This window comes from Macaca thibetana, chromosome 19, assembly GCF_024542745.1.
Source record: "Macaca thibetana thibetana isolate TM-01 chromosome 19, ASM2454274v1, whole genome shotgun sequence".
Taxonomy (NCBI): Eukaryota; Metazoa; Chordata; class Mammalia; order Primates; family Cercopithecidae; genus Macaca; species Macaca thibetana.
In genome coordinates, this window is record NC_065596.1 from 49,946,985 (window position 1) to 49,962,671 (window position 15,687).

Here is a 15,687-nt window from a genome sequence, read left to right on the forward strand (position 1 = left end):
TGAGGCACCACACCCAGCCCATATAAACATATTTTTAAACAAAGTGATTACACGTGGAAATCCTAGTGTTTTCTGCATACATCCCATTGAATTGTTTTACACACACTGTATGACTCATGTCTGAGACCACAGAGGTGGGGCGTGTCTATGGCAGTCCTCTGAGATTGGCTCGGCCTGTGTAGGTCTTAGGGAACCCAGGCCGAGTGCCAGGGATGAGCTTCCTCTATGCCTGCATCATTCCAGAGTCCCACAGTGACTGACATCACACTGGATTCCTCTTTCCCTCCTTTAAAGTGTTTGTCAATAGATGGCTTCTTCTCTTGGAGTCTTCATGTGGCAGGCCAGGTCTCACTAACGCAGGCCTCCGTAACAACCATTTCATTACTGACTGAGTGGTGAAGTTAAATAGTAAAAACCGATAGAGCCAGTACCCTATACAAAGGCTAGAATGTAGCAAATGCCCATCAGGAGTTTCGCCCTGGCCTTTCCTGGGTCTTGAAGCGTGACAAGATAACGAGGAATTCTCAACAGGACCCGTTTAGGATTATACTAGTTTTATTGGGGTCCGAAGGAACTCCCCAAACCATGATTTAGCAGGAAACAAGATAAGGGTAATCACCCCAGCACCTGGACCCATTTAGATTAAATAAATTTACTGAGGCTCCAGAGGAAGGTCTTCAGGACTTAGATCTTAGTTATAGATTTGAAAAAGTCGATCACTTATGTGTTTAGGTGAATGCACACTTATACACAGACATATAGCTGAGAAGGTCTATAAGCTCTGAAACACTATGATTTTTTGAGTTGGTCTGGGGATAATTTCTAGGCCTTCTCCCTGTACCCGGTTACAGAAATAAACTCCCTCCTTTCCCAGTTCATCTGCATCTCGTTATTGGGCTATGAGAATAAGCAGCCTGACCCTCGATTTGGTCCGGGAACATTCAGAAAAGCATTATGAAATGTTGTTTGTGTTTTCGCTCTTCCTTTGTTCAACTTTATATTAACTAAATTTGTAGTGCTTTAAAATAGTGACATTTTTAGACAGATTAGCATAGGTGCACAAATCCAAGGATTTCTATAAAATGTAAAGTTAGCGAAGTATTTACATATGGAATTTTTGTTTCATTTTCTTTTATTGCTATTATTTTTGAGACAGAGTTTCGCTCTTGTCACCCATTGCACTCTTGTCATCAGACCAAGTGCAATGGTGCGATCTCGGCTCACTGCAACCTCTGTCTCCTGAGTTCAAGTGATTCTCCTGCCTCGGCCTCCCAAGTAGCTGGGATTACAGGCATGCACCACCACACCTCACTAACTTTTTTGTATTTTTAGTAGAGACAGGGTTTCACCCTGTTGGCCAGGTTGGTCTCGAACTCCTGACCACAGGTGATCCACCCACCTTGGCCTACCAAAGTGTTGGGATTACAGGTATGAGCCACTGCACCTGGTCAATTTTTAATAGAGGTGGGGTTCCAGTATGTTGCCCAGGTTGGTCTCAAACTCCTGGCCTCAAGCAATCCTCCTGCCCTGGCATCCCACAGCGCTGATATCACAGGGGTGAGTCACTGTGTCTGGCCTCATTTTCTTCTTTAACACCTGCTTCTCTGCTTACCTCTACTTGTCTGTACTTTTCTCATTTCCATGGTTACCACCTACACTTTTTTTCATTTCCATGGTTAGAATAACTTGTATATTTTTGAATGAGGACACGAATAGGTAAGGTATTCAATTAAAGCAGATGATGATGTTTTATTACATAAGCTTTTGCCACATGTGCTGATTCCCTAGATGTTAGTCCAAGAAACAGTGTCCTTGGCTGGTCCTTCTGGTTTGTTTCCTTGGACTGCTGTAATGTCATTTCCTGCAAAACAGGCATGTACACACGTGTCCACAAATCTCAGCAGCAGAATTTTCCCACTAATAGATGCCAAGGCGTATTGTTAGGCTTGGGACTTTTTTTTTCTTCTTCTTGTTGTACGCAGGACTTTCAGCCAGAAAAGGATGTGTTTCTAACGCTCTCGAATTCAGAGATTTTATCATGCCTTAAATTATGGCTGGATTTTCACTAACACTTATCAAGTGCTCCCCACAAACCTTCCTGAGTCAACTGGTGGACAGAGATGAGATAACCCAAAGGACTCCTTATGCATAAAGTCCACAGGTTTGATTGCAACTGTCCAGGTCTGAAGACGGAAACTATCCCAACAGCTACATGGAGTCTAGCTGTATCGAGTCGATTTTGTTGTACTTTAGTGATTCTCCACGTGATGGAGGTAACAAATCCAGCCTCCTCTTACAGGTTTCTCCTCACAATCTCTTGACCTTTTTGGATGTTCAGTCAAGATACCAGGAAATGAGGTTTGAAAGAAATAACTCTCCCTGTAACTGTCTTCATTCAACCAGTTCATTTAAATACAAGGATGAATTCCCTATGGCAATATAACCCCCTAGTGGGGAAAAACTGGTCCCTGGTTGTTGGAAAAAATTACTATTTTAATGTATAAAGCACAGATATACAGACTTAGTGCGGTGGCTCATGCCTGTAATCCAGCACTTTGGGAAGCCGAGGTGGGCAGATCACCTGTGGTCAGGAGTTAGAGACCACCCTGGCCAGCGTGGCAAAACCCCGTCTCTACTAAAAATGCAAAAGTTATCAAGGTGTGGTGGCATGTGCCTGTAGACTCAGCTACTCAGGAGGCTGAGGCAAGAGAGTCTCTTAAACCTGGAGGGGGAGGTTGCGGTAACCTGAGATCACGCCACTGTACTCCCGCCTGGGTGACAGTGAGACTCTGTCCCCCCTGCAACAAAAAAAGAAAAAGCACAGATACACTTACAGTACCTAGAAAGAGAAACAGTACAGTACTTCTGTGTCATGGGTGGGGAAATTAATTGGGAAAAATGCCTTGAAGGGCTTAAGAGGATGGTAATGAAATAAAGGTAGAAACACCGATATAGACTAGGTTTTGGTGGTTGGATCCTTGCAGAATCCTGGTGGTTTACTTTTCCCTTTAATGTATTTCTCGATATGTAAATGGTGGGACAGACTGGAAATAAGAGCTGAGGGATCAGTATTGACCCAAAGACAGTGGCTGAAATGATGTTTATTTCTGTCATGTAAGCAGTCTGGTTCCACAATGTCAGGGACCCAGGGTCCTTTCAACAAAAATGTCACACTTGTGGTTTTTTAAAAAATTTTTCTTTTGTGGCAAAATACATAAAATTTACCTTCTTATCTTGCTCTGTCGCCCAGGCTGTGATCTCAGCTCACTGAAGCCTCCACCTGCTGGGTTCAAGCCATTCTTGTGCCTCAGCCTCCCAAGTATCTGGGATTACAGGCACCTGCTACCACAGCTGGCTAATTTTTGTATTTTAGGTAGAGACAGGGTTTCACCATGTTCAGGCTGGTCTCAAACTCCTGACCTCAAGTGATCTGCCCGCCTTGGCCTCCCAAAGTGCTGGGATTGCTGCTGTGCCTGGCTGATTTTAACTATTTCTATATGTACAGTTCCGTGGTATTACATTCATAATGTTGTGCGACCATCATCACCATATACCTCCAAAACTCTTCATCTTATAAGACTGAAACTCTGTGCGCATTAGACCACCATACTGTTTCCACAGTGACTGTACCATTTTACATTCCCACCAATGGTGCACAAGGGTACCAGTGTCTCCACATCTTTACCAACACTTTATTATCTTCTGCTTTTTTATTTTTTGATAGTCATCCTGATAGACATAAGGTAGTATCTCATTGCAGTTTTGACTTCCATTTCCTTAATGATGAGTGATGTTGAGCATCTTTCCATGTACTCTTTGGCCATTTGTAGATCTTCTTTAGAGAAATGTCTATTCAAGCCCTTTGCCCGTTTTTGAATTGGGTTTTGTTGTTGAGTTTTAGTTCTGTCCTGTGCTTGTTCTCATAGTTAGTGATCATAACATTTACATAACAGGCGGCAGCACAGAGAAAGAAGGGGAGGTGGAACTTCCCTTCATTTTAAGGGCACACCCAGAAGTTTCTTTCATTTCTTTTGGTGGTGAATTCAGCTGATGTATTCTATCGTTTTATGAAACAAAACAATTTTATATTTGCATTACAATATGTTTAGAGAAAAGACAGCCATCAAATACAGTGGATGTTTCAAGGACAACTGGTATATTTTCTCAGCCAGCTTTGAACTCTGTGATCCTAGATTCGTTTCATCTCTTTAAAAAAAAAATAGTTTTAATTTTTATTTTTAGAGATCATATCTCACTCTGTTGCCAAGGCTGGAGTGCAGTGGTGCAATTATAGCTCATTGCAGCCTCGACCTTCTGGGCTTAAGCAATCCTCCCACCTCAGCCTCCTGAGTAGTTGGGGGTGTTACCTGGAAGGCAGAGTCCTCAGTTCTTAGTCTTCCTTGGGAGAAGGAATTCGGCCAAGAGACAGTTTAGCCAAAAAAGAGAGAATTGATTGAAGGAAAACAGAGAGCAGAGAGTTTATTTAGAGAGACGGAATACTTTGAAAGATGAGGCAGAGCCAGCTGCGGAGACAGAACGAGCCAGCAGCCGCTCCAAGGGTTCTGTGGTGGGTTTTAATGATGTCCGATTCTTTTCTGGAAGTTCCCGCCTCTGTCTTAAGTCCCTGCCCTTTTTCTTTGTCCAGTTTTCCTGCTTCTGCCTTAAGTCCTTGCCTTTATCACTGCCTCGTTCCCTCCCAGGCTCATGGGACCCTCTCTTACTACTATTTGGCGGCCATGTGTGGCCGGTGTTGGGTGCAGACTCTACCAAATGGCTGCATTGCTCATTGCCGCCACCCCAGGAGGGTTGTATAGAGGTCAGGTCTGTATTTATTGCACCTGGTATCTTAGGAATTTCTCCTTTGCCATCTTTCCCTCAACAGCACGCAGCTAGCAACATTCTGAGAGGTTTACTGAAGAGTGGGTGATTTACTAGGAGTCTTAAGGGGTGTTCCTTTCTGCATAGGTATTTCCCCACCTCCTTGCTCACATTGGACTCATTGCACACCCCCTCCAGCATTAGAGATGTTAATACTTTGCAAATTTTGGGTGGTCCCTGGGCATGAGGTTTCCCAGACCTTCCTTTTCTAGGGGCTTCCCCTCCTGCTCGTGTCTAGCTGTTTGCCTACTGTAACAGGACTACAGGCGTGTGTCACCACACCCGGCTGATTTTTGTATTTTTTTGTAGAGATGGGGTTTCACCATGTTGCCCAGGCTGGTCTGGAACTCCTGGCCTTAAGTGATTCTCCCTCCTTGGCCTCGCAAAGTACTGGGATTACAGGCATGAGACACTGTGCCTGGTGTGATCTCTTCAGAACTTTCATATATCACTAATCATATCCCATGAACCATAACTTGGTCACATGACTTCATGTAGTTACAAGGAAGCCTGGGAAATACAGCCTACCTGGGCAGCTTTGTGCCCAGCTAAAAATTCTGTGATCATGGAAGAATGGATGTTGAGGAACAACTGGCAGTACTTGCCATTACCCATGTGAAAAGTACATTCTTTTGAAGGTTAAGGTCGATGTGTATTGTTTCAGGCACACCATTAGTCCCTCCCTCCCTCCCTCCCTTTCTCTCTCTCCTTCCTTCCTTTCCTCCCACCCTCCCTCCTATCCTCCCACCCTCCCTCCCCTTCCCCTTCCTCCTTCCTCCCCTCCTTCCTTCTCCCTCCCCTCCTTCCTTCTCTTTCTTGCTTTTTCTTTCTTCCTCCTTCCCTCCCTTTCCTTCTCTCTTCTTTTTTCTTTCTTTTCCTTCCTTCCTTTCTTTTCCTTTTCTTTTTCTTTCCTTTCTCTTTCCCTTCCCCTTCCCTCCCTCCCTTCCGTCCTTTCTCTCCCTCCCTCCTTCCTCCTTTCCTTTCCTCTCTCTCTCTTTCTTTTCTTTCATCTTGCTCTATCACCCAGGGTGTTGTGCAGTGGTGCAATCACAGTTTGCTACAGGCTCAAGTGATTCCTCCCACCTCAGCCTCCCGAGTAACTGGGACTACACCAGGCTAATTTTTTTATTTTTATTTTTGTAGAGATGGGGTTTCATCATGTTGCCCAGGCTGGTATCAAACTCCAGGCCTCAAGCAATCCTCCTGCCTTTGCCTCCCAAAATGCTGGGATTACAGTGAGCCACTGATGTCTTGAATTTCAAAAACTCTTTTTTTTTTTTTTTTTTTTTTTTTTTTGAGACGGAGTCTTGCTCTGTAGCCCGGGCTGGAGTGCAGTGGCCGGATCTCACCTCACTGCAAGCTCCGCCTCCCGGGTTTAGGCCATTCTCCTGCCTCAGCCTCCGGAGTAGCTGGGACTACAGGCGCCCGCCACCTCGCCCGGCTAGTTTTTTGTATTTTTAGTAGAGACGGGGTTTCACGGTGTTAGCCAGGATGGTCTCGATCTCCTGACCTCGTGATCCGCCCGTCTCGGCCTCCCAAAGTGCTGGGATTACAGGCTTGAGCCACCGCGCCCGGCCAAATTTCAAAAACTCTTAAGGTATTTAATACAATGTATAGGTGCAGCTGGCTTGCCTGTTTACAGTAGATAGGTGTTACTATTTTAGGATTTTAATTAGCGATCATGCCCTTTGTATCTCATGTCCATACTTATTCTTGTTAGTTTTGTAAGGAATAACCTAGTTAGGAATATGGCTGTGAAGCTCTTGTTCCACTTTTTTTTTGTTGTTGTTGAGACAGAATCACACTCACTCTGTCGCCCAGGCTGGAGTGCAGTGGTACAACCTCGGCTGACTGCAACCTCTGCCTCCTGAGTTTAAACAATTCTCCTGCCTCAGCCTCCCAAGTAGCTGGGATTACAGGTGCCCACCAACATGCCTGGCTAATTTTTGTATTTTTAGTAGGGATGGGGTTTCACCACGTCAGCCAGACTGGTCTCAAACTCCTGACCTCAAATGATCCACCCGCCTTGGCCTCCCAGAGTGCTGGGATTACAGGCATGAGCCACTGCACCATGCCTTGTTCCACTTTATCTTTCAAGAGTAAGTTTCATCAGTGGATTATGGTTAAAGACAAGTGCTGATTTGGTTTTATTTTTGCCACTTTTGCTGTTTTCCTGCCTGATCACAAGGCCACTTGATAGAACTAGTAAGCTATGCCCTGGGCCTGCAGGATGGCACCTGACGTGAAGAGGCTAGCATTTGGACTGGTTTGCAGGTATACTTTTAAATTTTTTATTTTTTGAGATGGAGTTTTGCTCTTGTTGCCCAGGCTGGAGTACAATGGCACGATCTTGGCTCACTGCAACCTCTGCCTCCCAGGTTCAAATGATTCTCCTGCCTCAGCCTTCCGAGTAGCTGGGATTAGAGGTGCATGCTACCACGCCTCAAAGATCTGGAACCAGAAATACCGTTTGATGCAGCAGTCCCATTACTGGGTATATACCCAATGGAATGTAAATCATTCTATTACAAAGATACATGCACGCATATGTTCATTGCAGAACGATTCACAATAGCAAAGACATGAAATCAACCCAAATGCCCATCAATGATAGACTGAATAAAGAAAATGTGGTACGTATACACCATGGAATACTACACAGACATAAAGAAGAATGAGATTATGTCCTTTGCAGGGACATGGATGAAACTGGAAGCCATAATGTTCAGCAAACTAGCGCGGGAACAGAAAACCAAACACCACATGTTCTCACTTATAAGTGGGGGCTGATCAGTGAGAACACATAGACACAGGGAGGGGAACAACACACACTGGGGCCTGTTGGGGGTGGGATGGGGGGAGGGAAAGCATGAGGATAAATAGCTAATGCATGCAGGGCTTAATACCTAGGTGATGGGTTGACAGGTGCAGCAAACCACCATGGCACATGTTTACCTATGTAACAAGCCTGCACATCCTGCACATGTACCCTGGAACTTAAAAAAACAACTGTCAGACAGTACACTGGAGCTTTTGTCTGCGTTTGCAGGCTGAGCACAGGGTTGCTCCAGGGGGGCCCAAATGCCGAAGAGCCTCATGTTAGAGTTTTTCACCTCTGCGGTGGAACTGGTGGACTCTAGTATCACCATTCCAGGGAGGCACAGCTGCACCAACTGTGTTCTCAGGCTTCACATGGAGAAGGGTTTTAGAAAGTGCAGATAGCCTTGAAACCACTGGTTTCCTACCACTGTTTATTTCAGCATAACTATTTTTTGTGGAATGCTAGCTCTGGAAGAGCAGAAATACAGCTTAAGCTTTGAACCATATCCTGCTGTACTTTTTCTCATCAGCCCGAAATAGAATTTTCTAACACCGTTTGTGGTGGGAAATACTGAATTTAAATGGGACTGCAGATATAAACAAAAAGAACAAGATGTGGATTGACGTGCCTATTTCAGTAAAACACAGCCACATTATTTCTGAAATACGCATGAGATGACAAGTAGGAAAAAAAATTGGAGATGTGCACAGTTGTGACAATAAGCCTTTAAATATCAATAGTAGGTGCTAATAAAAATCCTGAAAAATGCATGTTTTATTTTGTTGAGGGTCTGTTCAGGTCCAGCTTTCTATTGTGTATATATTTCAGATAACACACTTTCATTTTAAAACTATACTTGATTATTACTGATCAATCCATGGTAATAACATGGGTAATTATAAATATTCTTTTTGTTTTTCCTTTTACCAAAGTACAAAGCTGATAAATCAGAAAGGTGAAACAGTTGGGTCTGAGCTCATGGCTAAGGATCCATGATTTTCTGATTTGTGCAAATATTTTCTTTTTTTCTTTTTTTTGAGACAGTTTCGCTTTGTTGCCCAGGCTGGAGTGCAGTAGCATGATCTTGGCTCACTGCAACCACCGCCTCCCGGGTTCAAGCAGTCCTCCAGGCTCAGCCTCCCAAGTAGCTGGGACTATAGGCGTGTGCCACTACAACCGGCTAATTTTTGTATTTTTAGTAGAGAGATGGTTTCACCACGTTGGCCAGGCTGGTCTTGAACTCTTGACCTCAAGTCATCTGCCCGCCTCAGCCTCCCAAAGTGCTGGGATTACAGGTGTGAGCCACTGCATCTAGTGACAATTTTTTAAAAGATGTTTTTACATGTTTTTTCTACATTTACCTAATATGTAGAATCCTTTTAAAACAAACACCGCATTGTAGAAGTACCTGTCTTATATAGATCTGTACAAATGATTACAGAATGACAACTTTTCTATCTGGATTAAGTAACACGACTGGTGTAAATCTGGTTGACTTAGGGAGCAAAAAGCCACCCACATGTGACACAATTTTGTTATATGGCAGTAAGAATTTATATTAGATGCCTGACATAAAACTTTTTAATTCAAAAGAAAACCTTCTTACTTACATAATCTACTTTGGTAAGGCAAACAATTTCAACTGATTACCCATTATTGGAAAAAAAAAAATCAGGAGATTAAAGAAACCAAAGCTGTCATATTCTCGTAAACACTTAGTTCAAATAAAACTAGATACAGTATACTTATTAATGTACCACTAGAAAAATGAGGTCTGTAGTCCCCTAGCACAGCATGCAGACTGGACTGTGCTGTACACATAGGTCTCTGGAAATGGTTTCGGCATCTTATGCTCTGCTGATTTGGATTCTAAGATACACATCAAAACACACTACCTAAGTCAGTCTATCGTATGGCACCAATTAGTAACTTCTCTATGAATTTACAGGGCCAAAAATGTTCTCATTTTACATATTCACTGATTGACTTGGAAGAAATTTAGGTAGAAGAGTACGGACTTTTTCTTAGCTCTGCCAGTTTAATCAACAGCTCTAGACCAAAGCCAACTACCACCTCCTCCCTACCTTTGAAGCTGGCTTTGGAGTCACACATGCTATTCATTATGAAGAGGTGCATTTAAGACTCTTTTCTTTATATCCTGGATTATTCAATTCACTTGTCACCCCAGCCAAGTGGATTAGTCACTGGGGTTACGTTGCACCATGGTTACATGTGCAGGCGGTGTGCTGCAGTCCTACACCACTGGCAGGGTGAAGCCGTGGGGGCTGACATCAACACCATAAAGTTGTCAGGAGGCAAGTGAGACTTTTTATAGCTGCATTTTGATTTATTATTTAATTATGCATCGTCATTTCAAACAAACATGGCTTTAAATATCAGAGATGAAACAGGTTCAAGTCATCAAATATAGTTAAGACCTGAGATAGGTAGACTATAAAAATTACAAAGGAAGAAACAAACTAATTTAGTTATAAAGCACTACTATAAAAAGCTTTCTTTGTAAAAAGCCATTTTCTTTCTGGTAGCTCTAGAGCACAAATTATACCATTGTTCTAGTTCAGAGGTCTAGTCAGAAGGCTTTTTCTATCAAATAGGTGGTGAATTAGGCTTTGTGGGCCATATAGTCTCTGTCACAACTACTCAGTGCTGCTGTTGTATCTTGAAAATAGCCGTATATGATATGTACACACACAAGCATGGCTGTGTGCCAATAAAACTTTATTTGCCAAAACAGGAGGCATGCTGGCTTTGAAGAGAAGGCCCTAGTTTGCTAATCTCTCTTCTGTACCAGCACTGTCCAAAAGAAATACAATGTAAGCCACACATGTAATTTAAAATTGTCTAGTAGCTACATTAAAAAAAGGGTAAAACTAATTTTAATATTTTATTTAAACCAAAATATCATTTCAACATGTAATCAATATAAAATACTGTTAATACATTTCCTTTCTTTTTGTACTAAGTCTTTGCAACTGCTATGTATTTTACACTTAGATCATATTATAGTGGCTGCCACACTGGACCATATGTTCTAGAGCTTCCATGCTAGGATTCTCTAATTTGGAGGTTAGTGACACAGTTTCAGATTGGGTTCTTCAAAGACAGGGGATATGATTACGTTGTCCCTGGGAAGCATAGGATGAAATATTTGGTTTTGGTCACTTTCAACTGAGGTGGCTCAGGATTCTAGGGCACAAATGGATAACCAGACCCACAATACAGTCAGATGATATTAGCTTCATTTGTCAATGCAACAAATATGATGTCAACAGCTATCCGTATACATTACAAAATGATCAAGGTGTGAACATATCACTGTAGTTTTTGGCCTTCGCTAAGGAATGCTAATTGTCAATAGCAGAACTAGTCATTAGCACTTTGACTATATCAGAATTGAAAGCATATAAGCGTGTCACATTTGGAAGAGAAACTGAACTGGGTAGCAAGGAAAAAAGCTTCAAAATTAGACTGAATTTTTAAAATGATTTTAAAAAGTAAATGCTTATTCAATTTATCGTGTAACAGTCTAATGCTAGTTAGCAACAGATTAACAAGTTATCAAGAGTCATCATAAACCTTCGTTTAACCTTTGGGAAGCTTTTAATTATTTAAATACAACTTTCTAAGCAATAAAGTCATCATTTCCAGGAAAAGAATGGACACAACCCGTGGTTAATAAAACTTGGAGGCAAGTTTTTTTAACAAAAAATTTATTACCAAAATACAATATTAAAGTCAATACATGACAAACTCCTGTAAAGCAAAATAAATTATTCTAACATTGTACAGTATTTCCAAAGGTAGTTAAAGAAGCACTACAGACCTTGCCTCACTGTTCTGAACAGATGAACTGTTCTCCCATGAACACAGTCCTAGAGTTTCAGCTTTAAGGCATGCAGCTCGATGTGCAGGATAATTTTACAAAATGCAAATCATCCTATTTTAATAAGATACAGTGTCAGAATTAACTGTAGTCTTTACATGTCAGTATTCCAGAAATTTTTATACTTTGGCTATAGAAGCAATGCCATAGTGTTACACAATACTTATTTCTTAAAAAAATACATGTATTCATGTTCATGAATATCAAACGCAAATTTCTATTAAATATATTTTATCGAATATTACTTAGAGCACCTTGCTGTACAATTTAAAAAGATTAAATAAGTGTCTATGAAAACTAAAAACACAATAAGTCTCAACAGAGAAGCCTGCTTGTCTTTGTCAAGCCAATTACAGCACAGGAAGGTGCAATGTAAACATGGATGCCCACCATTTACTTTGTGAGAAAAAAACAGAAAATAATTATGAAGCCACCAGCAGCCACCTTCAATAGAAGAAAGATCCAGAACAAAGGCTTCGGTTGGCGTCACAACATTGCACTATCTGGCCAAAGAACTTGGACTACCGATCAAATGGAATATTAGCATGATACTGTTGAACACTGGGACACCTGCCGTATTCTGGATGATTAGAGAAAGGGAGAAAATGATAGAGCCCTGAAAAGTATTCTTTATAATGATCAGAATGCATCATCTTCCCCCCTCCCCACCTTTGCCATATGCAGTTTCTTTTCAAAGCTATTTTCACTATCACATCTTAGAATTTTTTAAGTGTTCAGAGGAGAAAGCAAATACTGTGAGCTCTGTCTAATAAGTCTAATACCAATAAATAAAATGTTATTCCTATGAAGGAATTGCTACTGAATTTTTTTTTCGCGGGGTGGGGGGCGGTGGTGGGTAACAGGACCTCATCTGTTACCCCAGTTGGAGTGCAATGGTGCCATCATGGCTCACTGGAAGCCTCTATCTCCCAGGCTCAAGTGATCCTCCCACCTTAGCCTCCTGAGTAGCTGGGGTACAGGCACATGCCAACTAACTATGCCTGGCTAATTTTTAATTTCTTGTAGAGATGGGGTCTCCCCTTGTTGCCCAGGCTGGTCTTAAACTTCTGGACTCAAGCAGTCCTCCAGCCTTGGCCTTCTAAAGTATTGGGATTACAGGTGTGAGCTGCTGTGCCCAGGCTACTTTTTAATAGCTATCTCTGCTACAATTATAATTGCATAATCTTCATTATCACTTTTAGAAAACTCAATTGTTCTTGGTAGACACATTTGTTAACTTAAGGCTTGCCACAAAATGATAATGGGAAGGTAAAGAACCTCCTTGATATATGCTTCCTCCTATGGGCCAGGAGAAAGCTTTTAAGGACAATTCTAAGGCCAGAATCAAACGAAACTTTAGAGGCTTTGAACTTCTGGGTTAGTTTTTTCCCCATGAGGTGGGGAAATTTTAAATCCATGATTCCAAGTGGAAAATTTAAGTAACAATCAATGGAATTAGTTTAAAGAAATAAAGAAAGGTAATTTAAAAGTTCACATCTTTGAAATTTTGGGGACGCTTATTATTATTTTCTAAAAATGACATAAAACTAAAGCCAAGGAAATATTATAAAACAAAATTCTTCTAAGGTTGTTGATTTTCAGAACAACATATTTTTATAAAGAAATACTGAGTCATTGTACCAGCAATGAAAAAACTGACTTACAATATGAGTGGCAACAGTATGGGTAATAATAATGAAGCCATTTTAAATGTTTTATTTGAATTTGAAATTAAAATGTTTCCATTCTGAAAAAAGGAGAAAATGCATATAAGTCCACATTCAGTGGATTTGAGGAATACAGTATATATAAATCCATTTCATATTTTTAAAAACCATGTATCAGAAATGGATTAACTTTCATAAATAAATTAAAGCTACCTAAATAAAAAGGCTGCAAAGTTACAATCATTTATGTTTGCTTAAATATCACCAAAATGAGATTAGAAAGAAAAAAAAAAAAAAAAAACCAACAAATCATAAAATGTTGCAAGATGCCTGGCCCCACTTAAATAATTCCTAGTAATAATTTTATAAATATTAATCCAATCATACCTGGACTTTGGGAACAGAATTCTTCCTAAAATGTGCCTACAGCGTATCCCATTTGAAAACCTTCACAGTGTTCCAAGTTGATCGGTCACAGCCTCATCTCAGGTGTTAGAAATCAATATTCAGATATTCGGAAATAGCACCATGAGGATGGTGCACGGAAGAGCGCACCGACCTTTTCACTTGTAGGCAGAATTTACTTTAACAAAACAATGCCTAAATGAGTAATCAGAACTACAAAAACAAAAACACCCTGTTTTCTTCACTCCTTGAAATAATTAAATCACAAAATGTGTAATTAATAAGACTACATCTATTTGATGGTGAGTTTTAATGCTTAAGCACTTTGCATCGGTTTTCCATATGTCCTGTCGCACTCTTAACAAAACAGAATTTCCCAGATAGGAGGAATCCTATAGACTTGCCAAATGCTATTTGTTATTAAAATTTTTACAAACAACCTGAATTTTTGCTATTAATTTTAGTCACATTTGGTTATATTCCTCTTCTGCTAAATATAACTAAATTAATATATCCCAGGAAGGAAAAGCTCAACACAGCAGTACTCATTTTCAGCAGCTTCTAAATTTCACCCCTCATCCCCTAAGGGATTTTTGGAAATAGTTCCAACTATTTCCAGTGCAGGATGATCAAATGTAAATTTTCATACATGGTTTCTTTTACACTTTCAGATAACAAGTGTGGTCTCATTTAGCAGAAAGTATTAGAAGGTCTATGCACTATGGAGAAAGTATGCCAAATTCTAACAGACACTGAAAAGAACCTCTGAGGACACGCAAGACGATTTAGCATTACTATGAACTGAGATCTGGTTTGAGTCTGGTGGGAATTCACCTGTTTCGCCCTCGGCTCACAAGAAATTCATTGTAAATTTAAGACAACACTTCTTGAATGCCTATTTACAATCTAGTTTTGAATTGAGAGGTCTTTTCTTTTTTAAGGTTATTCCTTAAAACATGTCCTAGATTGAGTATGATGCATTTCTATCAATTTAGGGATTTCAGTAGATCATTTCAAAGCCCTCTAATTATGTTTCCTTGTTGACTCTGTTGGTGACACTGAAAACACCCCTCCCAGAAGTGCCTCCCATTTCTCACTGGAGGCCTCACAGTCTGCATTTGAGAAGTGAGAAGAAAACTAAGCTCTGCTTCAGACTGTGACCTTTTTATGACTTTTAGAATGGTTCCTGAAAAGCCCTTTCTTAACTCTTTTGCTTGCATTTCTACACTCTAATAAGCTTTAATAAATACACTCAACACTAAGAAGGGGTGACAGAGGGTTAATACAGGATTACACCTCTGCTTCCTCTTCGACCCACTCCCCCTCACTCAAAATATTTAAATATCATTACTGCTTGTCCATTTGGAATTCCTTTTATTACAAGTTTGGTTCCAAAGTCACATCTGTCATTTTCTCGAAAATCACATCAATGATTTCTTCTGTGGCTAGGAAGTTGTTTGACAGCGCAAATGTGAAACTGTGGTGAAGGAATCCTCTTCTACTGCTTTCGTGTTTGAGTCATTATTCCACCTAATTTGTGTTTAGAGCTGTGTTGTGGTCCTTATTCAGGATGATGTTTACAATTTCACCCTCGTGCTCTTTCATATGATCCAAGAGGTTTTCTTTGCTGGTTGATTCAAAACCACAAATACAACAGCAGAAGAGTAAAACGCAGTACTCCATACCAGGAGGGGCCAGACTGGAGATTTTTTCTAAACTATATGAGGTATTACTTGTAGGGCTCAGTTTTTCATTCTCGCTGGGACCCAGAACTTCAGTGGGAGTCTGGGAAATCAGTTCTGCAGATGACACTGCATTTTCCGAACTTCCAGTGATGGGATCAGAACTCTCTTCACTGCTCTTTAATGGAGTCTTTCCAGGGGATTTCCCCAGAACTCTTAAAAACAAAACAAACACACCACACCGTGAGGAGGCTATAATGTAGAACTAGTAGATTTAATCCTGGCTTTAATTTACATATAGCAATAAAGGGAGGGGGTAGGATGAAATAC

General features: G+C 40.9%; 2 protein-coding genes across 7 annotated transcripts in view; both read right to left on the minus strand.

Annotated features, from left to right (window-relative positions):
- PDCD5 (programmed cell death 5) overlaps positions 1-15,687 on the minus strand; it is a 1,006,786-nt gene that overhangs the window by 188,241 nt on the left and 802,858 nt on the right. The gene's annotated exons all lie outside the window — the stretch shown is intronic.
- Positions 14,242-15,687, minus strand: part of ZNF507 (zinc finger protein 507) — a 37,679-nt gene continuing 36,233 nt past the window's right edge. For all 3 annotated transcript variants that reach the window (XM_050771979.1, XM_050771980.1, XM_050771978.1), the window contains one exon: positions 14,242-15,572. In XM_050771979.1, coding sequence (XP_050627936.1) covers positions 15,206-15,572 — 367 coding nt within the window. In that variant the 3' untranslated portion in view covers positions 14,242-15,205. The remainder of the gene's footprint in view (positions 15,573-15,687) is intronic.